Raw genomic sequence first — 26452 nt, forward strand, 5'->3', positions numbered from 1 at the left:
AGACTAGACTATAGACTAGACTAGACTAGACTAGACTATAGACTAGACTATAGACTAGACTATAGACTAGACTATAGACTAGACTATAGACTAGACTATAGACTAGACTATAGACTAGACTATAGAATAGACTATAGACTAGACTATAGACTAGACTATAGAATAGACTATAGACTAGACTATAGACTAGACTATAGACTAGACTATAGACTAGACTATAGACTAGACTATAGACTAGACTATAGACTAGACTATAGACTAGACTATAGACTAGACTATAGACTAGACTATAGACTAGACTATAGACTAGACTATAGACTAGACTATAGACTAGACTATAGACTAGACTATAGACTAGACTATAGACTAGACTATAGACTAGACTATAGACTAGACTATAGACTAGACTATAGACTATAGACTACTATAGACTAGACTATAGACTAGACTATATACTAGACTAATTTTACACTTGCGAAAGCTTTAAAATTTTTCACTTTACTTGAAAATCACGAAATTGGTATTACTTATACTCACCTATCACTTTGGTGAGAGAGTGCAAGTGTTAAAAGAATTCTGAGTGTAAATGAATTGTTTTTTTGCTCTTTTGGTTGTTGTTAATAAAAAAAGAGGGGGGTCGTACTGTAAAAAATGGCGTACTCACACAACAGCAAATTATATTGTGATTTTTTTTTTACATTAAAATGAAATACAAAATACAGAATATTTTAGCTCGTGAACGGAAGTAGACGTGTAGACGCGTTTATAACGGTTTAGCGGACTCGGAGAAATGACTATAATTTTCAAAATTGAAAATAACGAAAATCTTTATGGAAAAATTTTGCTCGTAAACGAAAACGTTTAGGATAAATTATACAAAGTTTTTAACGAAAAAATGTGTGGTTTTAAGAAAAAAAATAATTTATTAAATAAATTAAAATATGAATTTAAACAAAATGGAATTATATTGTTAAAAAGTATGTTTTTAAAGTGGTGCATAAATCAACATATAAATAAAATAATAAAAAAATAAAAAAAATAAATAAAATACATATGCAGCAAAACCAAAAAAATTATGAGTAAAAAGTGAATTTCGGACTTGGTTCATAAACGTACTCAGTTTTAGTTCAGTTCTAGTTCAGTTCCTGTTCAGTTCTAGTTCAGTTCTAGTTCAGTTCTAGTTCAGTTCTAGTTCAGTTCTAGTAGTTCTAGTTCAGTTCTAGTTCAGTTCTAGTTCAGTTCTAGTTCAGTTCTAGTTCAGTTCTAGTTCAGTTCTAGATCAGTTCTAGATCAGTTCTAGATCAGTTCTAGTTCAGTTCTAGTTCAGTTCTAGTTCAGTTCTAGTTCAGTTCTAGTTCAGTTCTAGTTCAGTTCTAGTTCAGTTCTAGTTCAGTTCTAGTTCAGTTCTAGTTCAGTTCTTGTTCAGTTCTAGTTCAGTTCTAGTTCAGTTCTAGTTCAGTTCTAGTTCAGTTCTAGTTCAATTCTGGTTCAATTCTGGTTCAGTTCTAGTTCAGTTCTAGTTCAGTTCTAGTTCAGTTCTAGTTCAGTTCTAGTTCAGTTCTAGTTCAGTTCTTGTTCAGTTCTAGTTCAGTTCTAGTTCAGTTCTAGTTCAATTCTGGTTCAGTTCTAGTTCAGTTCTAGTTCAGTTCTAGTTCAGTTCTAGTTCAGTTCTAGTTCAGTTCTAGTTCAGTTCTAGTTCAGTTTAGTTCAGTTCTAGTTTAGTTCAGTTCTAGTTCAGTTCTAGTTCAGTTCTAGTTCAGTTCTAGTTCAGTTCTAGTTCAGTTCTAGTTCAGTTCTAGTTCAGTTCTAGTTCAGTTCTAGTTCAGTTCTAGTTCAGTTCTAGTTCAGTTCTAGTTCAGTTCTAGTTCAGTTCTAGTTCAGTTCTAGTTCAGTTCTAGTTCAGTTCTAGTTCAGTTCTAGTTCAGTTCTAGTTCAGTTCTAGTTCAGTTCTAGTTCAGTTCTAGTTCAGTTCTAGTTCAGTTCTAGTTCAGTTCTAGTTCTGTTCTTGTTCAGTTCTAGTTCAGTTCTAGTTCAGTTCTAGTTCAGTTCTAGTTCAGTTCTAGTTCAGTTCTAGTTCAGTTCTAGTTCAATTCTGGTTCAATTCTGGTTCAGTTCTAGTTCAGTTCTAGTTCAGTTCTAGTTCAGTTCTAGTTCAGTTCTAGTTCAGTTCTAGTTCAGTTCTAGTTCAGTTCTAGTTCAGTTCTAGTTCAGTTCTTGTTCAGTTCTAGTTCAGTTCTAGTTCAGTTCTAGTTCAATTCTGGTTCAGTTCTAGTTCAGTTCTAGTTCAGTTCTAGTTCAGTTCTAGTTCAGTTCTAGTTCAGTTCTAGTTCAGTTCTTGTTCAGTTCTAGTTCAGTTCTAGTTCAGTTCTAGTTCAATTCTGGTTCAGTTCTAGTTCAGTTCTAGTTCAGTTCTAGTTCAGTTCTAGTTCAGTTCTAGTTCAGTTCTAGTTCAGTTCTAGTTCAGTTCTAGTTCAGTTCTAGTTCAGTTCTAGTTCAGTTCTAGTTCAGTTCTAGTTCAGTTCTAGTTCAGTTCTAGTTCAGTTCTAGTTCAGTTCTAGTTCAGTTCTAGTTCAGTTCTAGTTCAGTTCTAGTTCAGTTCTAGTTCAGTTCTAGTTCAGTTCTAGTTCAGTTCTAGTTCAGTTCTAGTTCAGTTCTAGTTCAGTTCTAGTTCAATTCTAGTTCATTTCTATTAGTTCTAGTTCAGTTCTAGTTCAATTCTAGTTCAGTTCTAGTTCAGTTCTAGTTCATTTCTAGTTTAGTTCTAATCAGTCTCAGCTTATTTAGAAAAATTAATATGTAATTAAGTGGTCAACTTATAAGCTATAAACAAGAATTTGTGAAATTTGTTTGCAATATTTCCCAATATACATAGACGTACATGCTATATGCCTGTTTATATTTAAATACTACAAAAAAGAGCTATATATGTAAATGTGTAAAAATTTGATATAATAAATTATTAAAATGTTTTTCCTTGTCTCTAGTTTAACGACAACATCGGCAGCATATCATATATCCCAAAAAAGCAACAACACTTAATGTAAATGTACATATTAATTATAAATTTAAAATAATTAAATAAAAAACGCAACTAAAAACAGTCATGAGTTAAAATTTACAACAAATAAATAAAAAATTAAAATAACAGTGATAAGAAATTAAATAAAAGTGTGACAAACTGAAAAAAGTCTATAAATAAACAAAACAAATACAAAATAAAATATGGCAACATTTATAAACGAACAACAACATCTTAATATCATAAATGATAAATCAAAACAAACAAAGCAGCACCAGCAACAACAACACCACTATTACTACTTTGCCAACTATACTACAGAAAATAAAAATGTCCAAGAGGAAATCAGTGATGGCAATAATGTTGATGACTTTTATCACATAAAGCAATGTTGTTATCAACCTACAACAACAATAAAAAGTAGAACACTAAACCAAAGAAACCAATATATTTTAACAACAACAACCATAACAACAGCAACCTCCACAACAACATCAAATGCAGAAACCCTCACAACAACACCAACAACGACTACATTATCACATGTTCTACATTCTCTATCATCTTACAATTGCCGTTCTTCGTTTGTCACTGTATTCTTAATGGGTTATTTACTGTTAGTTCAACATTATGCCATGGCTGCTCCACAATCGTGTATACTCTGTGATAAAAATGATTTACAAGCCAAAGATCCACAAACAAATTATGAAGAATTTCTATTTGAACATCAGGTGACGAGACAAGATGCGATAAACGCTTTGAGGCAATTAAATGAGAGTTTTTATGAAGGTGAGTAAATAATAATTATTTTTTTTTTTTTTAATTTAAGTAGTATAACGGGTTAACAAATATCAGGAAATCTCAATTTTATTATAGAATCTTACCATTTTTACTTTTACACCTTTTCCAATTATCAATATTGAATAAATATCTGAAATTGTATATTATAAACAAACCCTTCTAAATTTAATAATTTTGTTTATTTCTTTTCCAGGAACCGCCTCGGATAGTTCGTGTAATGGTGTCCGTTGTACGGAAAAAGTTATGAAATATTGTTTGGGACCACAATTTATAAATGATCATTGTTGGTGTGAGGTGGGCCACAGTACGGGTAAGTGATATATTATGGTTATTTTAAGTGGTATTGAGAATGATTTCAAGATAAAGATATTGAAAATTTAAAAAAATAAGGTTTTTTAAACTATACACTAGACTATAGAATAACTATAGACTACACTATAGACTATACTATAGACTAACTATAGACTAGACTATAGACTAGACTAAAGACTAGACTATAGACTAGACTATAGACTAGACTATAGACTAGACTATAGACTAGACTATAGACTAGACTATAGACTAGACTATAGATTAGACTATAGACTAGACTATAGACTAGACTATAGACTAGACTATAGACTAGACTATAGACTAGACTATAGACTAGACTATAGACTAGACTATAGACTAGACTATAGACTAGACTATAGACTAACTATAGACTAGGACTAATAGACTAGACTATAGACTAGACTATAGACTAGACTATAGACTAGACTATAGACTAGACTATAGACTAGACTAAGACTAGACTATAGACTAGACTATAGACTAGACTATAGACTAGACTATAGATTAGACTATAGACTAGACTATAGACTAGACTATAGACTAGACTATAGACTAGACTATAGACTAGACTATAGACTAGACTATAGACTAGACTATAGACTAGACTATAGACTAGACTAGACTAGACTAGACTATAGACTAGACTATAGACTAGACTATAGACTAGACTATAGACTAGACTATAGACTAGACTATAGACTACTATAGACTACTATGACTAGACTATAGAACTAGACTATAGACTAGACTATAGACTAGACTATAGACTAGACTATAGACTAGACTATAGACTAGACTATAGACTAGACTATAGACTAGACTATAGACTAGACTATAGACTAGACTATAGACTTAGACTAGACTAGACTAGACTATAGACTAGACTATAGACTAGACTATAGACTAGACTATAGACTAGACTATAGACTAGACTATAGACTAGACTATAGACTAGACTATAGATTAGACTATAGACTAGACTATAGACTAGACTATAGACTAGACTATAGACTAGACTATAGACTAGACTATAGACTAGACTATAGACTAGACTATAGACTAGACTATAGACTAGACTATAGAACTAGACTATAGACTAGACTATAGACTAGACTATAGACTAGACTAGACTATAGACTAGACTAGACTAGACTATAGACTAGACTATAGACTAGACTATAGACTAGACTATAGACTAGACTATAGACTAGACTATAGACTAGACTATAGACTAGACTATAGACTAGACAAGACTAGACTATAGACTAGACTATAGACTAGACTAGACTATAGACTAGACTATAGACTAGACTATAGACTAGACTATGGACTAGACTAGACTATAGACTAGACTATAGACTAGACTATAGACTAGACTATAGACTAGACTATAGACTAGACTATAGACTAGACTATAGACTAGACTATAGACTAGACTATAGACTTGACTAAAGACTAGACTATAGACTAGACTAAGACTAGACTATAGACTAGACTAAGACTAGACTATAGACTAGACTATAGACTAGACTATAGACTAGACTATAGACTAGACTATAGACTAGACTATAGACTAGACTATAGACTAGACTATAGACTAGACTATAGACTAGACTATAGACTATAGACTAGACTATAGACTAGACTATAGACTAGACTAGACTAGACTATAGACTAGACTATAGACTAGACTATAGACTAGACTATAGTCTAGTCTATAGACTGGACTGTAGACTAGACTATAGGCTAGACTATAGACTAGACTATAGACTGTAGACTAGACTATAGACTGGACTGTAGATTAGACTATAGACTGGGCTGTAGACTAGACTATAGACTAGACTATAGACTTGAGTATAGACTGGACTGTAGACTAGAGTATAGACGAGACTATTTACGGAATTATATATACAATTCCAATATAAATTAATTTTCCAACCTTACCACTGTTTGTTGCGGGTGTATTAAGAATATTGCTAAGATTTAAAGTAAATCATTCTTATTAAATCTGTTACATAAAGATAAATTTGTTTACTAAACTAACATCATCTTTAAAACGTCAAACAATTTATATGCCCAAAGATGAATCATACAAAAGCAACACAAGACAAGGATTTGTTTTCCAAATTCAGGCAAAAATGTCAGTTAGTCATAATGAATTTAGTAAAAACATAAAAGCATCGTGTGTGTGTATTTAATAAAGATAATAATGAATTAAGATTTCTGGGATATTAAGCAGGCGTACAACACTGTTTTCTTTTCTTTTAACATTTTTCATTCTTCAATGAATTGGCGGCGTTACTCATAATAACCTTGCAATTTTAACGCATGCATTTATTATTTAGCTGCCGATATATGTAAACCATATCCATATGATATCCATGATGTAGGACTAATACATGTAAATATATATTTATTATGGATGGCTCAGTCATCTGGAAACATTCTTGGGTACATAATAAATACCTTATTTGTATTTATTTACAATACTGTACAGGGAAGGAAGTGATATTAAGATTTGAATTTTGTTGTAGAATTTAGTTACATAAAACTTAACAGCCATTAAATATATCTGTTTTAATATGTGTTTGATCAAGCTTGAAGTTTGTTTCTTATATAAGTATATTTAAGATACTACTTTAGCTTTTTTACTGTAAAATATTTCAAAGTAATTATTGTGGCTTTTAAGACCATTAACAGCTCATTCGAAGTAATTTTTTTAAGGTTGGGTTCGGGTTTTGCTTTTAATTTATAATTAATGTAAAATTTATGTTAAATTTACAAGAATTTAATCATAGTAATTGTTTATAGCAGAACATGAATATTACAAAGACTAGACTATATAGACTTAGCTAGACTATAGACTAGACTATAGACTAGACTATAGACTAGACTATAGACTAGCCTATAGACTAGACTATAGACTAGACTATAGACTAGACTATAGACCTAGACTATAGACTAGACTATAGACTAGACTATAGACTAGACTATAGACTAGACTATAGACTAGACTATAGACTAGACTATAGACTAGACTATAGACTAGACTATAGACTAGACTATAGACTAGACTATAGACTAAGACTATAGACTAGACTATAGACTAGACTATAGATAGACTATAGACTAGACTATAGACTAGACTATAGACTAGACTATAGACTAGACTATAGACTAGACTATAGACTAGACTATAGACTAGACTATAGACTAGACTATAGACTAACTATAGACTAGACTATAGACTAGACTATAGACTAGACTATAGACTAGACTATAGACTAGACTATAGACTAGACTATAGACTAGACTATAGACTAGACTATAGACTAGACTATAGACTAGACTATAGACTAGACTATAGACTAGACTATAGACTAGACCATAGACTAGAATAGACTAGACTATAGACTAGACTATAGACTAGACTATAGACTAGACTATAGACTAGGCTATAGACTAGGCTATAGACTAGGCTATAGACTAGGCTATAGACTAGACTATAGACTAGACTATAGACTAGACTAGACTATAGACTAGACTATAGACTAGACTAGACTATAGACTAGACTATAGACTAGACTAGACTATAGACTAGGCTATAGACTAGACTATAGACTAGACTATAGACTAGACTGTAGACTAGACTATAGACTACTATAGACTAGACTATAGACTAGACTGTAGACTAGACTATAGACTAGACTATAGACTAGACTATAGACTAGACTATAGACTAGACTATAGACTAGACTATAGACTAGACTATAGACTAGACTATAGACTAGACTATAGACTAGACTATAGACTAGACTATAGACTAGACTATAGACTAGACTATAGACTAGACTATAGACTAGACTATAGACTAGACTATAGACTAGACTATAGACTAGACTATAGACTAGACTATAGACTAGACTATAGACTAGACTATAGACTAGACTATAGACTAGACTATAGACTAGACTATAGACTAGATTATAGACTAGACTATAGACTAGACTAAGACTTGACTATAGACTAGACTATAGACTAGACTATAGGCTAGACTATAGACTAGACTATAGACTAGACTATAGACTAGACTATAGACTAGACTATAGACTAGACTATAGACTAGACTATAGACTAGACTATAGACTAGACTATAAACTAGACTATAAACTAGACTATAGACTAGACTATAGACTAGACTAGACTATAGACTAGACTATAGACTCGACTATAGACTAGACTATAGACTTGACTGTAGACTAGACTATAGACTAAACTATAGACCAGACTATAGACTAGACTATAGACTAGACTATAGACTAGACTATAGACTAGACTATAGACTAGACTATAGACTAGACTATAGACTAGACTATAGACTAACTATAGACTAGACTATAGACTAGACTATAGACTAGACTATAGACTAGACTATAGACTAGACTATAGACTAGACTATAGACTAGACTATAGACAGACTATAGACTAGACTATAGACTAGACTATAGACTAGACTATAGACTAGACTATAGACTAGACTATAGACTAGACTATAGACTAGACTATAGACTAGACTATAGACTAGACTATAGACTAGACTATAGACTAGACTATAGACTAGACTATAGACTAGACTATAGCTAGACTATAGACTAGACTATAGACTAGACTATAGACTAGACTATAGACTAGATAATAGACTAGACTATAGACTAGACTATAGACTAGAATATAGACTAGACTATAGTCTATAGTCTAGTCTAGACTATAGACTATACTATAGACTAGACCATAGACTAGACCATAGACATGACCATAGACTAGACCATAGACTAGAACATAGACTAGACCATAGACTAGACCATAAACTGGACCATAGACTAGACTATAAACTAGACTATGGACTAGACTTTAGGACTATAGATTAGATTATAGACAAGTAAGTTTCACTAAATGCAATCAAATAACTGTAGAGTGACAAGTGTTTAAAACAGGATTAGTGCCGTAACTGGTTCTTGGAGGATAGTTTATAGCACTACTTTTAAAACACCATATCGAAAGAACATTAAATTAAAATATTCTTTCCTTTTTTTCACATTTTATTTTAAATTTTTTTCATATTATGCCCTAGTTTTTATAAAACTGTTGTATTTATTCCATAAAAAACACAAATAATTATTTAATTTTCCCTTTAACAAAGCATTTAATAACAAAAATTTATACAATATTAACTAGATTTAGAATTATAAATTATGTCTAACAATTTAATTTCAAATTAGTTTGATTTTATAATTTGAAAATTTACATTCAAGTTTCAATATTTGTTTATCAGTTTGTCTATATGTATCTATTTAAAATATTTCGCGTGTTTACACTGTAATTGTCCATTTAAGTGCAATTCTGTTGTAATCATTTCATTAATTTAATTTTTACTTAATTTCCATGGAGGATTTTTATAAACAAACAAACATGCATATTTGAGAAAAAATGTGTAAATATTAAGATTATTCAATTTAAAGGTTGTTACAAGACATTTCTCTTTTTCATAAATCTTGCAAATTTGTGAAAAAAAAAACTAATTTTTAGTGTTAAAACTTCATAAACAACAAATTTTTATATTGAGTATAACATTTTAAAGTGAATGATAAATCTCGTGTTAATGGGCAACACTGTTATCAAACAATAAACAAAGTTTTGACACGAAAAGCAGTGATGTCAAATTTGTTTATTTTAATACACAAGTAATGCCCTACAAGTGTTTTATTAAACCTTTACTTTTTCCACTTTCAACACTTTGCTTTGTTCAGTGAATACCATTATTAATATTCTTCTCTTTATAACAAAAATAAAAATACTATGTAAGTATTTTATAACAACAAATATTTCCCTTTGTGATGTATTTTTGTTGTAGAAAGTGAACTTGAGCTACTAGTAACATGCGTTTAATTACCAGTTAACATGCATTACTTTTTTTTTTTAATTACACATTTGGCCAAATGTAAAATTAAAATAAATTCACGCCAATATAGGGGCGTAAAAAATTACATTTTTGGCGAAAAATAAAAAAAACATAATTAATAGTTATTTAAGGCGAAATTTTAAATGCACACATTTAAAAAGAGGACAAGGATTTGAGAGAAATCTAATTTTGAATTGTAAACATTATTTTAAAAAATTAATATTGTTGAGCTAAGGGTTTGTAATCAAACTACAGTGAATGCTACACTATAGACAAGACTGTAAACTAGACTAGACTATAGATTAGACTATAGACTAGACTATAGACTAGACTATAGACTAGACAATAGACTAGACTATAGACTAGACTATAGACTAGACTATAGACTAGACTATAGACTAGACTATAGACTAGACTATAGACTAGACTATAGACTAGACTATAGACTAGACTATAGACTAGACTATAGACTAGACTATAGACTAGACTAGACTAGACTATAGATAGACTAGACTATAGACTAGACTATAGACTAGACTATAGACTAGACTATAGACTAGACTATAGACTAGACTATAGACTAGACTATAGACTAGACTATAGACTAGACTATAGACTAGACTATAGACTAGACTATAGACTAGACTATAGACTAGACTATAGACTAGACTATAGACTAGACTATAGACTAGACTATAGACTAGACTATAGACTAGACTATAGACTAGACTATAGACTAGACTATAGACTAGACTATAGACTAGACTATAGACTAGACTATAGACTAGACTATAGACTAGACTATAGACTAGACTATAGACTAGACTATAGACTAGACTATAGACTAGACTATAGACTAGACTATAGACTAGACTATAGACTAGACTATAGACTAGACTATAGACTAGACTATAGACTAGACTATAGACTAGACTATAGACTAGACTATAGACTAAACTATAGACTAGACTATAGATTATAGTCTAGACTATATATTATAGACTAGACTATAGACTAGACTATAGACTAGACTATAGACTAGACTATAGACTAGACTATAGACTAGACTATAGACTAGATTATAGACTAGACTATAGACTAGACTATAGACTAGACTATAGACTAGACTATAGACTAGACTATAGACTAGACTATAGACTAGACTATAGTAGACTTAGACTATACTATAGATTAGACTAGGATTAGCTAATAGACTATAGACTAGAATAGACTAGACTATAGACTAGACTATAGACTAGACTATAGATTATAGACTAGGACTATGGATTATAGACTAGACTATAGACTAGACTATAGATTAGACTATAGACTAGACTATAGACTAGACTATAGACTAGACTATAGATTAGACTATAGATTAGACTATTGACTAGACTATAGACTAGACTAGACTATAGACTAGACTAGACTAGACTAGACTAGACTAGACTAGACTAGACTAGACTAGACTATAGACTAGACTAGACTATACTATAGACTAGACTATAGACTAGACTAGACTATAGACTAGACTATAGACTAGACTATAGACTAGGATATAGACTAGACTAGACTATAGACTAGACTATAGACTAGACTATAGACTAGACTATAGACTGACTATAGACTAGACTATAGACTAGACTATAGACTAGACTATAGACTAGACTATAGACTAGACTAGACTAGACTATACTATAAGACTAGACTATAGACTAGACCTATAGACTAGACTATAGACTAGACTATAGACTAGACTATAGACTAGACTATAGACTAGACTATAGACTAGACTATAGACTAGACTATAGACTAGACTATGACTAGACTATAGACTACTATAGACTAGACTATAGACTAACTATAGACTAGACTATAGACTAGACCTATAGACTAGACTATAGACTAGACTATAGACTAGACTATAGACTAGGACTATAGACTAGACTATAGACTAGACTATAGACTAGACTATAGACTCGACTATAGACTAGACTATAGACTAGACTATAGACTAGACTATAGACTTAGACTATAGACTAGACTATAGACTAGACTATAGACTAGACTATAGACTAGACTATAGACTAGACTATAGACTAGACTATAGACTAGACTATAGACTAGACTATAGACTAGACTATAGACTAGAACTATAGACTAGACTATAGACTAGACTATAGACTAGACTATAGTCTAGACTATAGGACTAGACTATAGACTAGACTATAGACTAGACTATAGACTAGACTATAGACTAGACTATAGACTAGACTATAGACTAGACTATAGACTAGACTATAGACTAGACTAGGACTAGACTATGGACTAGACTATAGACTAGACTATAGACTAGACTATAGGCTAAACTTTAGACTAGACTTTAGACTAGACTTTAGACTAGACTTTAGACTACATAAAAAACAGGAAGTAGAATAGAATATACTCTATTCGAATAAAAATTTAATCTAATCTAGTCATATGAGAATAATAAATTGTTTACCTACAAATATTTTAATTATTGTTTCACACCTGTTCAATATCAATTACACCAATTAAATGCAAATTTAAATAAATAGATCATAAACTTCTAAAGAAAAAATCTTCTTTAAAATCAGCATTAAACAAAAATAAATTTACAGAATTTAAAAAAAGAAAATCCCAAAAATTAAGCTTTTTCAATTGAAATATAAGACCACCCGATGCAGCCAACATAAGAATCGATTTAAAATACCCAACGATTGATTTATTTATCGGGCAACAAAAAAACACACGCACATAAAATTTATTAATCTTGTAAAATTTTTAAACATTTTAGTTTTATTTTCACACGAGGAAATGCGAAAGAAAGATAATAAGTTTTTGGCTTATAAAATTTTAGAGGGTGCGTGCTAATGAAATTAATAGGAAAACACGTCCAATGTATTCTTTTTTATAATGTATGATTTCAGTTGAATTTTATTTTTTGCGATTCTTTTTAAATATTTATGCAAAATATAAAATTTATTATTATAGATTTTATTTAATTTTTTATGAGTACAACAAACAGTCCAATTCAATTAATCCGCACAATTTTAATTGTTGTTAAAACAAATGGTGGGTGTGATTCATAACGAAGTATTATTGAATGATTTTTTTAAAAAATATACATTAATACATTTTTTTTATAAATTTGTGGAAAATTTTACGTGAATTCTTGTCAATAGTTTATTCTATAATCTAGTCTTTAATAGTTTAGTTTATAGTCTAGTCTAAAGTCTAGTCTATAGTCTAGTCTATAGTCTAGTCTATAGTCTAGTCTATAGTCTAGTCTATAGTCTAGTCTTATAGTCTAGTTCTATAAGTCTAGTCTATAGTCTAGTCTATAGTCTAGTCTATAGTCTAGTCTACTAGTCTAGTCTATAGTCTAGTCTATAGTCTAGTCTATAGTCTAGTCTATAGTCTAGTCTATAGTCTAGTCTATAGTCTAGTCTATAGTCTAGTCTATAGTCTAGTCTATAGTCTAGTCTATAGTCTAGTCTATAGTCTAGTCTATAGTCTAGTCTATAGTCTAGTCTATAGTCTAGTCTATAGTCTAGTCTATAGTCTAGTCTATAGTCTAGTCTATAGTCTAGTCTATAGTCTAGTCTATAGTCTAGTCTATAGTCTAGTCTATAGTCTAGTCTATAGTCTAATCTGTAGTCTAGTCTATAGTCTAGTCTATAGTCTAGTCTATAGTCTAGTCTATAGTCTAGTCTAGTCTATAGTCTAGTCTAGTCTAGTCTAGTCTATAGTCTAGTCTATAGTCTAGTCCATAGTCTAGTCTATAGTCTAGTCTATAGTCTAGTCTATAGTCTAGTCTATAGTCTAGTCTATAGTCTAGTCTATAGTCTAGTCTATAGTCTAGTCTATAGTCTAGTCTATAGTCTAGTCTATAGTCTAGTCTATAGTCTAGTCCATAGTCTAGTCTATAGTCTAGTCTATAGTCTAGTCTATAGTCTAGTCTATAGTCTAGTCTATAGTCTAGTCTATAGTCTAGTCTATAGTCTAGTCTATGTCTAGTCTATAGTCTAGTCTATAGTCTAGTCTATAGTCTAGTCTATAGTCTAGTCTATAGTCTAGTCTATAGTCTAGTCTATAGTCTAGTCTATAGTCTAGTCTATAGTCTAGTCTATAGTCTAGTCTATAGTCTAGTCTATAGTCTAGTCTATAGTCTAGTCTATAGTCTAGTCTATAGTCTAGTCTATAGTCTAGTCTATAGTCTAGTCTATAGTCTAGTCTATAGTCTAGTCTATAGTCTAGTCTATAGTCTAGTCTATAGTCTAGTCTATAGTCTAGTCTATAGTCTAGTCTATAGTCTAGTCTATAGTCTAGTCTATAGTCTAGTCTATAGTCTAGTCTATAGTCTAGTCTATAGTCTAGTCTATAGTCTAGTCTATAGTCTAGTCTATAGTCTAGTCTATAGTCTAGTCTATAGTCTAGTCTATAGTCTAGTCTATAGTCTATAGTCTAGTCTATAGTCTAGTCTATAGTCTAGTCTATAGTCTAGTATATAGTCTATAGTCTAGTCTATAGTCTATAGTCTAGTCTATAGTCTAGTCTATAGTCTAGGTCTATAGTCTAGTCTATAGTCTAGTCTATAGTCTAGTCTATAGTCTAGTCTATAGTCTAGTCTATAGTCTAGTCTATAGTCTAGTCTATAGTCTAGTCTATAGTCTAGTCTATAGTCTAGTCTATAGTCTAGTCTATAGTCTAGTCTATAGTCTAGTCTATAGTCTAGTCTATAGTCTAGTCTATAGTCTAGTCTATAGTCTAGTCTATAGTCTAGTCTATAGTCTAGTCTATAGTCTAGTCTATAGTCTAGTCTATAGTCTAGTCTATAGTCTAGTCTACAGTCTAGTCTATAGTCTAGTCTATAGTCTAGTCTATAGTCTAGTCTATAGTCTAGTCTATAGTCTAGTCTATAGTCTAGTCTATAGTCTAGTCTATAGTCTAGTCTATAGTCTAGTCTATAGTCTAGTCTATAGTCTAGTCTATAGTCTAGTCTATAGTCTAGTCTATAGTCTAGTCTATAGTCTAGTCTATAGTCTAGTCTATAGTCTAGTCTATAGTCTAGTCTATAGTCTAGTCTATAGTCTAGTCTATAGTCTAGTCTATAGTCTAGTCTATAGTCTAGTCTATGGTCTAGTCTATAGTCTAGTCTATAGTCTAGTCTATAGTCTAGTCTATAGTCTAGTCTATAGTCTAGTCTATATAGTCTAGTCTATAGTCTAGTCTATAGTCTAGTCTATAGTCTAGTCTATAGTCTAGTCTATAGTCTAGTCTATAGTCTAGTCTATAGTCTAGTCTATAGTCTAGTCTATAGTCTAATCTTTAGTCTAGTCTTGGGTCTCTAGTCCAGTCAATAATCCAGATTATAATCTACTCTTTAATCTGGGCAGTAAATTATATTCTTCTTTAGTCAGAATTCAGTGAATTCTATTCTACTTTAGTTGGGTCTTGAAATTTCCAATAGGGTTTTTTTTAACGAATTTGCGTATAATAATGAACTTAATAAAATGAGTAACATCATTTGTGCATCAAATAAAACAATTATATTTCTTTGAACAAAAACAAGATTTTCGCAAATTATTCAAATGCCAATATGTGTTTTCATCAAAACAGTTTGACAGTTTAAACACGTACCCCAGAACGGTTAACAACTCTTGACAGCACCGGATGTTAGGACAACATCGTAGAGAATTTGTAATATTACAAAATAAAACTCTTTTTGGAAAATAAAACTTTCAAATTAGATTAAAAAACCCTGAAAGTGTAACCATTCAGAGCCATTTTCACTAGTAACGTAACTAGTTCATAATATTATACATTTCTTTATTACACATTTAACACCTTTATTTCGAATTATAAATAAATTATTTTAAGTTTGAACTTCTACATTTCCTAAACAAATAATTATGCAAATAAAAACTAATAAATAGTTCCTTAATGGTTTTTTAACCAAAAATAAAAATTTAAATTTATCAGGTTGAATTGCATTTAACAAAAAGAAATAATTATAATTTTTATGATTTTTTTTTTATTAACTTTAACTACTTTATTATGGCTAAAAAGAAAATATTTATAAATTACTCATATTGAATTTTATTCTTAAATAAAACAGTTTTAATACTTTTGTTGTTTTGAATAAAAGTAAATCTAAATAAACAAATCGGTAATGTGTCTTGAATATTAAATAGTTTTTTTTTTGCTTTTTGCTTTTTTATAAAATAAATATATTTCTATGACATTTTTTGTCTAAGTAAGCGAACAGTCAGTCCATGCAGTCAGTGGTCGCCAACTGTTTAAGTGGAGGCAGTAGTTTGGCGTCAGTTAAGAATATGAACATGTCTGGGAATGTTATCAATATTTTACTAAATTCTAATCTACAGCTACTAGAATGGAATCTATTTCACTCTAGTCTATGGACTAGACTATAGAAAAGACTATAAACTAAACTATAAACTAGACTATAGACTATATTATAGATTATACTATAATATAGACTTTAATATAGACTAGAATATAGACTAGACTATAGACTAGGCTATGGACTAGACTATAGACTAGACTATAGACTAGACTATAGACTAGACTATAGACTAGACTATAGACTAGACTATAGACTAGACTATGGACTAGACTATAGACTAGACTATAGACTAGACTATAGACTAGACTATAGACTAGACTATAGACTAGACTATAGACTAGACTTTAGAATAGACTATAGACTAGACTAGAAAAGATTATAGACTAGACTATAGACTAGACTATAGACTAGACTATAGACTAGACTATAGACTAGACTAGAGACTAGACTATAGACTAGACTATAGACTAGACTATAGACTAGGCTATAGACTAGACTATAGACTAGACTATAGACTAGACTATAGACTAGACTATAGACTAGACTATAGACTAGGCTATAGACTAGACTATAGACTAGACTATAGACTAGACTATAGACTAGACTATAGACTAGACTATAGACTAGACTATAGACTAGACTATAGACTAGACTATAGACTAGACTATAGACTAGACTATAGACTAGACTATAGACTAGACTATAGACTAGACTATAGACTAGACTATAGACTAGACTATAGACTAGACTATAGACTAGACTATAGACTATAGACTAGACTATAGACTAGACTATAGACTAGACTATAGACTATAGACTAGACTATAGACTAGACTATATACTAGACTATAGACTAGACTATAGACTAGACTATAGACTAGACTATAGACTAGACTATAGACTAGACTATAGACTAGACTATAGACTAGACTATAGACTATAGACTAGACTATAGACTAGACTATAGACTAGACTATAGACTAGACTATAGACTAGACTATAGACTAGACTATAGACTAGACTATAGACTAGACTATAGACTATAGACTAGACTATAGACTAGACTATAGACTAGACTATAGACTAGACTATAGACTAGACTATAGACTAGACTATAGACTAGACTATAGACTATAGACTAGACTATAGACTAGACTATAGACTATAGACTAGACTATAGACTAGACTATAGACTAGACTATAGACTAGACTATAGACTAGACTATAGACTAGACTATAGACTAGACTATAGACTAGACTATAGACTAGACTATAGACTAGACTATAGACTAGACTATAGACTAGACTATAGACTAGACTATAGACTAGACTATAGACTAGACTATAGACTAGACTATAGACTAGACTATAGACTAGACTATAGACTAGACTATAGACTAGACTATAGACTAGACTATAGACTAGACTATAGACTAGACTATAGACTAGACTATAGACTAGACTATAGACTAGACTATAGACTAGACTATAGACTAGACTATAGACTAGACTATAGACTAGACTATAGACTAGACTATAGACTAGACTATAGACTAGACTATAGACTAGACTATGGACTAGACTATAGTCTAGACTATAGACTAGACTAGAGAGACTATAGACTAGACTATAGACTAGACTATAGACTAGACTATAGACTAGACTATAGACTAGACTATAGACTAGACTATAGACTAGACTATAGACGACTATAGACTAGACTATGGACTAGACTATGGACTAGACTAGATTGCTATATGTAGAATATACTATAGACTAGACTATGGACTATACTATAGACTAGACTATACACTAGTCTTTTGACTAGACTATACACTAGTCTTTAGACTAGACTATAGACTGGTCTTTAGACTGGACTGTAGACTACTCCTAAGACTATAGATTAGTCTTTAGACTTGACTATAGACTAGTCCGTAGACAATGTAGACTAGACTATATACTTGTCTATACGCTTGCCTATAGACTACACTATAGATTAGACTGTAGACTAGAATGTAGACTACGACTAGACTACAATCAATTCTACTCCAGTCTATTTATTGTTCTAATATTCCCATCCCTGTTATTTAGTATTTGCAAAGAATGTTGTCTCTGTTTTATAGTTGCCAACTGTTCTTTGTTTAAATTCAAGTTGCAGCAATAAAATTCTACTTGAAAGTAGTTTTCTGCAATTTAAATGTTTGTTGTAAAGTTACTTTATTTTGAAACACAAAAAGCAACAAAACACCTTTTACTTAAGTAGTATTTTGTAAAAAATTACATATTATACAAAAAACTTGTAATAAGAAAATTACCAGATTTATAAAAGCCGTTTAAAGGAAGACTGATATAAAACAAAATATTCAATATAAAGAAAAACTATCATTGGTCTCGATAAACTGTATAAAAAGAAGGTAGACTTTAATTTGTAAAACATATTATATGTATGATAAAAATTTCAAATCGTAAATCATACATAATGAGTTAAGTCATTATATATGACACGGAGCATTTTTTATTCCTACAAGTGCATGTAAAAATTGTCTGTTTGCGAATTTAAATTATAGAAAAATTGATAAGATTTTTGAAAAAAAATGTTTTCAATACTTTTTCATATTTTCTAAAGGGATTACAAGGTTATAGTTGTTGTATGTGCAATGCAATTAAAAATCAAATATTATATTAAATTACACTTATCATTAATGTTATGTTTTTCCAGATTTATAGATTTTAATGTCAATAGTCTCATAAAATTTCTAGTTAGATTAATATTTGTGTGTTTTTACGTGATTATAATGAATTTATTTAAAATAGTTTTTGCATGAGAACATATAAAGTTGATCTAAGGTTTTAAATTGGAATCTCACTATTTTCGAGTTCAAAAGGTCATCAGATCTAATTGTTTAACATTTTATGGTGTTCTCTGCCTTTATTTCATATAACCATTTCTTTTCTAGAAATATGTCGGTCCATATATCTTATTTATAATTAATTTGTTTTGTAGAAAAACCTAAAATTTATTACTTTACCCCAATTTCTTATAATTTTTCTTATTTTTAGTCAAAACCACTGCATAAAAGAAATTTTTGGGGGAAAATTAATATTGTAAACAATGTCTTAATAACTTGGGAGAAAATACACAAAATTTCATTTCAAATAACATCGTGAGCTTGCACAATATCTAATACATATTACACTGATTTATAAAAATTTACGTAAAAGTCAGAAAAATAGTGGAGATGAAATACAGTTTTGAAATACAAGGGAAGATGTCAATTATATTCGAATCTATTTAGTCTATAGGCAGGATGGTAGTGTGAACTATTGTCTGAAGTTTATTCTAAACTATAATTTAATATATACTCTAGTCTATTAGTAAGTTAGTTTGAGAGGAGGATGTATATACATCAAATCGGAGGAAATACATCTAGACCTCTATCGGGCCTGTTGTATGCTCCTTAAACAGTGTATCAGGTCTAGTCTATGGTCTAGTTAAGTCTATAGTCTAGTCTATACTCTAGTCTATAGTCTAGGCTATAGTCTAGGCTATAGTCTAGTCTATAGTCTAGTCTATAGTCTATAGTCTATAGTCTAGTCTATAGTCTAGTCTATAGTCTAGTCTATAGTCTAGTCTAGTCTATAGTCTAGTCTATAGTCTAGTCTATAGTCTAGTCTATAGTCTAGTCTATAGTCTAGTCTATAGTCTAGTCTATAGTCTAGTCTATAGTCTAGTCTATAGTCTAGTCTATAGTCTAGTCTATAGTCTAGTCTATAGTCTAGTCTTTAGTCTAGTATATAGTCTAGTCTATAGTCTAGTCTATAGTCTAGTCTATAGTCTAGTCTATAGTCTAGTCTATAGTCTAGTCTATAGTCTAGTCTATAGTCTAGTCTATAGTCTAGTCTATAGTCTAGTCTATAGTCTAGTCTATAGTCTAGTCTATAGTCTAGTCTATAGTCTAGTCTATAGTCTAGTCTATAGTCTAGTCTATAGTCTAGTCTATAGTCTAGTCTATAGTCTAGTCTATAGTCTAGTCTATAGTCTAGTCTATAGTCTAGTCTATAGTCTAGTCTATAGTCTAGTCTATAGTCTAGTCTATAGTCTAGTCTATAGTCTAGTCTATAGTCTAGTCTATAGTCTAGTCTATAGTCTAGTCTATAGTCTAGTCTATAGTCTAGTCTATAGTCTAGTCTATAGTCTAGTCAATAGTCTAGTCTATAGTCTAGTCTATAGTCTAGTCTATAGTCTAGTCTATAGTTAGTCTATAGTCTAGTCTATAGTCTAGTCTATAGTCTAGTCTATAGTCTAGTCTATAGTCTAGTCTATAGTCTAGTCTATAGTCTAGTCTATAGTCTAGTCTATAGTCTAGTCTATAGTCTAGTCTATAGTCTAGTCTATAGTCTAGGCTATAGTCTAGGCTATAGTCTAGTCTATAGTCTAGTCTATAGTCTATTCTATAGTCTAGTCTATAGTCTAGTCTATAGTCTAGTCTATAGTCTAGTCTAGTCTATAGTCTAGTCTATAGTCTAGTCTATAGTCTCATAGTCTAGTCTATAGTCTAGTCTATAGTCTAGTCTATAGTCTAGTCTATAGTCTAGTCTATAGTCTAGTCTATAGTCTAGTCTATAGTCTAGTCTATAGTCTAGTCTATAGTCTAGTCTATAGTCTAGTCTATAGTCTAGTCTATAGTCTAGTCTATAGTCTAGTCTATAGTCTAGTCTATAGTCTAGTCTATAGTCTAGTCTATAGTCTAGTCTATAGTCTAGTCTATAGTCTAGTCTATAGTCTAGTCAATAGTCTAGTCTATAGTCTAGTCTATAGTCTAGTCTATAGTCTAGTCTATAGTTTAGTCTATAGTCTAGTCTATAGTCTAGTCTATAGTCTAGTCTATAGTCTAGTCTATAGTCTAGTCTATAGTCTAGTCTATAGTCTAGTCTATAGTCTAGTCTATAGTCTAGTCTATAGTCTAGTCTATAGTCTAGTCTATAGTCTAGGCTATAGTCTAGGCTATAGTCTAGTCTATAGTCTAGTCTATAGTCTATTCTATAGTCTAGTCTATAGTCTAGTCTATAGTCTAGTCTATAGTCTAGTCTAGTCTATAGTCTAGTCTATAGTCTAGTCTATAGTCTAGTCTATAGTCTAGTCTATAGTCTAGTCTATAGTCTAGTCTATAGTCTAGTCTATAGTCTAGTCTATAGTCTAGTCTATAGTCTAGTCTATAGTCTAGTCTATAGTCTAGTCTATAGTCTAGTCTATAGTCTAGTATATAGTCTAGTCTATAGTCTAGTCTATAGTCTAGTCTATAGTCTAGTCTATAGTCTAGTCTATAGTCTAGTCTATAGTCTAGTCTATAGTCTAGTCTATAGTCTAGTCTATAGTCTAGTCTATAGTCTAGTCTATAGTCTAGTCTATAGTCTAGTCTATAGTCTAGTCTATAGTCTAGTCTATAGTCTAGTCTATAGTCTAGTCTATAGTCTAGTCTATAGTCTAGTCTATAGTCTAGTCTATAGTCTAGTCTATAGTCTAGTCTATAGTCTAGTCTATAGTCTAGTCTATAGTCTAGTCTATAGTCTAGTCTATAGTCTAGTCTATAGTCTAGTCTATAGTCTAGTCAATAGTCTAGTCTATAGTCTAGTCTATAGTCTAGTCTATAGTCTAGTCTATAGTTTAGTCTATAGTCTAGTCTATAGTCTAGTCTATAGTCTAGTCTATAGTCTAGTCTATAGTCTAGTCTATAGTCTAGTCTATAGTCTAGTCTATAGTCTAGTCTATAGTCTAGTCTATAGTCTAGTCTATAGTCTAGTCTATAGTCTAGTCTATAGTCTAGTCTATAGTCTAGTCTATAGTCTAGTCTATAGTCTAGTCTATAGTCTAGTCTATAGTCTAGTCTATAGTCTAGTCTATAGTCTAGTCTATAGTCTAGTCTATAGTCTAGTCTATAGTCTAGTCAATAGTCTAGTCTATAGTCTAGTCTATAGTCTAGTCTATAGTCTAGTCTATAGTCTAGTCAATAGTCTAGTCTATAGTCTAGTCTATAGTCTAGTCTATAGTCTAGTCTATAGTCTAGTCTATATTCTAGTCTATAGTCTAGTCTATAGTCTAGTCTATAGTCTAGTCTATAGTCTAGTCTATAGTCTAGTCTAGACTAGACTATAGAGTGGACAAGACTATAGACTAGACTTTAGTCTAGATTATAGTCTTTAGTCTAGTCTTTAATCTAGTCTAGTCTGTAGTTTGGCCAATAGTATAGGCTATAGTCTAGTCTGTAGTCTAGTCAATAGTCTAGTCTATAGTTCTAGTGTAATTATCTATGTTCTAATCTATAGTAATCTGTAGTCTGGTTTATAGTCTAGTCTATAGTCTAGTTTATTGTCTAAAGTATGTTCTATAGTTTAGTATATAAACTCGTCTATAGCTTTCTTCACTTTTGTGTTTCACTGTTAACCACAGTACACATATTGTTTATAAAAAATTCATACTGAAAACAAGTACATATAATAATGGATCATAAAATGACTTCATAAAAATATTTACGATATTTTTGATTTATTTTTTTTTTTTTTTTTTTTGTCTATTTTGGCCAATATAAAAATTAAACTACAATTTTAGCTGCTGACGATAAGCGACCGTCGTAAGGACTCAAATTTTGATATTTAATTAAGAAAATGTAAAAAGTATAGTTTCTTTTTGGTTTCAACACAAAAAAATGATAAATTAAAATTTCGTATTTTGGGGACCATGTCTTTGGCCACCATGAGACTCTTTCTACATATTTACTTATATATTTGCCGGTAGCTGTGTCTGCAGTTGTAATCATTCAGTAAGTGCAAGAGTACTTATATCTAGTCCGTTACTTGCATTGACCATATTTATAATATTGTTGTTGTAATAATCAAAACAAAATGAAAACTAAATCTACAAAAACAACAAACCTCAATAGAGAATTTATTTACACTGGAAACTGTAAATAACAGCAATAATAGCAACAAGAACAAATACAGTAAAAATAAATACATATTTTGTGAAAAGAAATGATGCAGATGGCTGCTAGATTTTCGAACGACCTTTTACGAAATTTTTAAAAATATTATTAGTGTTTAGCTTTTAATGCCAAAATACTTTATTAAGAAATTTAAATACATTGTGATATTCAGTTTAATAGCAATTAATCAGTTTTGCCCGAAAAGTCAATAAATTGCGTTTGTTTAAAGAATTAATACATTTAGAGAGGGAATTTGCGGTTTTTGTATTAAGAATATTTTGTAATTTTTCTTAAATCTGTTGTAGGCTATGGTATAGTATTTATTCTTTTCTACAGTCTAGTTCATAGTCTAGTCAATAGACCAGTCTATAGTCTAGTCTATAGTCTAGTATATAGTTTAGTCTATAGTCTAGTCTATAGTCTAGTCTATAGTCTAGTCTATAGTCTAGTCTATAGTCTAGTCTATAGTCTAGACTTAGTCTAGTCTATGTCTAGTCTATAGTATAGTCTATAGTCTAGATTATAGTCTAGTCTATAGTGTAGTCTTTAGTCCAGTCTATAGTCTAGTCTATATTTTAGTCTATAGTCTAGTCTATAGTCTAGTCTATAGTATAGTCTAGTCTATAGTCTAGTCTAGTCTAGTCTATAGTTTAGTCTATAGTCTAGCCTATAGTCTAGTCTATAGTCTAGTCTATAGTCTAGTCTATAGTCTAGTCTATAGTCTAGTCTATAGTCTAGTCTATAGTCTAGTCTATAGTCTATAGTCTAGTCTATAGTCTATAGTCTAGTCTACAGTCTAGTCTATAGTCTAGTCTATAGTCTAGTCTATAGTCTAGTCTATAGTCTAGTCTAGTCTATAGTCTAGTCTATAGTCTAGTCTATAGTCTAGTCTATAGTCTAGTCTATAGTCTAGTCTATAGTCTAGTCTATAGTCTAGTCTATAGTCTAGTCTATAGTCTAGTCTATAGTCTAGTCTATAGTCTAGTCTATAGTCTAGGCTATAGTCTAGGCTATAGTCTAGGCTATAGTCTAGGCTATAGTCTAGTCTATAGTATAGGCTACAGTCTAGTCTATAGTCTAGTCTATAGTCTAGGCTATAGTCTAGTCTATAGTATAGGCTATAGTCTAGTCTATAGTCTAGTCTATAGTCTAGTCTATAGTCTAGTCTATAGTCTAGTCTATAGTCTAGTCTATAGTCTAGTCTATAGTCTAGTCTATAGTCTAGTCTATAGTCTAGTCTATAGTCTAGTCTATAGTCTAGTCTATAGTCTAGTCTATAGTCTAGTCTATAGTCTAGTCTATAGTCTAGTCTATAGTCTAGTCTATAGTCTAGTCTATAGTCTAGTCTATAGTCTAGTCTATAGTCTAGTCTATAGTCTAGTCTATAGTCTAGTCTATAGTCTAGTCTATAGTCTAGTCTATAGTCTAGTCTATAGTCTAGTCTATAGTCTAGTCTATAGTCTAGTCTATAGTCTAGTCTATAGTCTAGTCTATATTTTAGTCTATAGTCTAGTCTATAGTCTAGTCTATAGTCTAGTCTATAGTCTAGTCTATAGTCTAGTCTATAGTCTAGTCTATAGACTATATAGTCTAGTCTATAGTCTATTCTTTAGTCCAGTCTATATTTTAGTCTATAGTCTAGTCTATAGTCTAGTCTATAGTCTAGTCTATAGTCTAGTCTATAGTCTAGTCTATAGTCTAGTCTATAGTTTAGTCTATAGTCTAGCCTATAGTCTAGTCTATAGTCTAGTCTATAGTCTAGTCTATAGTCTAGTCTATAGTCTAGTCTATAGTCTAGTCTATAGTCTAGTCTATAGTCTAGTCTATAGTCTAGTCTATAGTCTAGTCTACAGTCTAGTCTATAGTCTAGTCTATAGTCTAGTCTATAGTATAGTCTATAGTCTAGTCTATAGTCTAGTATATAGTCTAGGCTATAGTCTAGGCTATAGTCTAGGCTATAGTCTAGTGTATAGTATAGGCTATAGTCTAGTCTATAGTCTAGTCTATAGTCTAGTCTATAGTCTAGTCTCTAGTCTAGTCTATAGTCTAGTCTATAGTCTAGTCTATAGTCTAGTCTATAGTCTAGTCTATAGTCTAGTCTATAGTCTAGTCTATAGTCTAGTCTATAGTCTAGTCTATAGTCTAGTCTATAGTCTAGTCTATAGTCTAGTCTATAGTCTAGTCTATAGTCTAGTCTATACTCTAGTCTATAGTCTAGTCTATAGTCTAGTCTATAGTCTAGTCTATAGTCTAGTCTATAGTCTAGTCTACAGTCTATTCTAGGGTCTAGTCTATGGTCTAGTCTGTAGTCAAGTATATAGTCTAGTCTATAGTCTAGTCTATAGTCTAGTCTATAGTCTAGTCTATAGTCTAGTCTATTGTCTAGTCTATAGTCTAGTCTATAGTCTAGTCTATAGTCTAGTCTATAGTCTAGTCTATAGTCTAGTCTATAGTCTAGTCTATAGTCTAGTCTATAGTCTAGTCTATAGTCTAGTCTATAGTCTAGTCTATAGTCTAGTCTATAGTCTAGTCTATAGTCTAGTCTATAGTCTAGTCTATAGTCTAGTCTATAGTCTAGTCTGTAGTCAAGTATATAGTCTAGTCTATGGTCTACTCTATAGTCAAGTCTATACTCTAGTCTATAGTATAATCTATAGTTCAGTCTATATTCTAGTGTATAGTTTATTCCATAGTACGGTCTATAGTCTAGTCTATAATAACCGTGTCCATAATCTAATCTATAATCTAGTCTGTAATGTAAGCTATAGTATCGTCAATTGTCTAAAATCTGTTGTCTTATTTTGTTTTTCTTTCCAGAGGGTCTACCTTTTGTTCCTCATATTTGCTATGTGGGCGAGAAGATATATAAAACCTCTGTGGGTTCCTGTTTCTTTTACGAAGAAGTCAAGGATTGTTGCTGCTCCTCGCTTTTAGCAAAAGAATGTAAGTATTTGAAAAGAAATTCATAA

At 31.0% G+C, this 26452-nt stretch overlaps 1 protein-coding gene across 1 annotated transcript; it reads left to right on the top strand.

Moving 5' to 3' along the window:
* The first annotated feature begins 726 nt into the window (after positions 1–726).
* On the top strand, positions 727–26452 carry LOC119611815. Its single transcript, XM_037967512.1, has 4 exons — positions 727–977; positions 2985–3808; positions 4014–4130; positions 26301–26452. The coding sequence occupies exons 2-4, from the start codon at positions 3223–3225 to the stop codon at positions 26450–26452; spliced, it is 855 nt and encodes a 284-aa protein (XP_037823440.1). The 5' UTR covers positions 727–977; positions 2985–3222.

The sequence above is a fragment of the Lucilia sericata genome, unplaced genomic scaffold, assembly GCF_015586225.1.
Source record: "Lucilia sericata isolate MDLA Ls3-8-SP2 unplaced genomic scaffold, ASM1558622v1 Contig001536F_arrow, whole genome shotgun sequence".
In the NCBI taxonomy this organism is placed as follows: domain Eukaryota; kingdom Metazoa; phylum Arthropoda; class Insecta; order Diptera; family Calliphoridae; genus Lucilia; species Lucilia sericata.

Bases quoted from the DNA above. Each gene is read 5' to 3' on its own strand.
- LOC119611815 (XM_037967512.1), top strand. From the start codon at position 3,223: ATGGCAACATTTATAAACGAACAACAACATCTTAATATCATAAATGAT. The intron at 3,809-4,013 runs GTGAGTAAATAA...TTTCTTTTCCAG, and splicing joins AAATGAGAGTTTTTATGAAG to GAACCGCCTCGGATAGTTCG. The intron at 4,131-26,300 runs GTAAGTGATATA...TTTTCTTTCCAG, and splicing joins TGAGGTGGGCCACAGTACGG to AGGGTCTACCTTTTGTTCCT.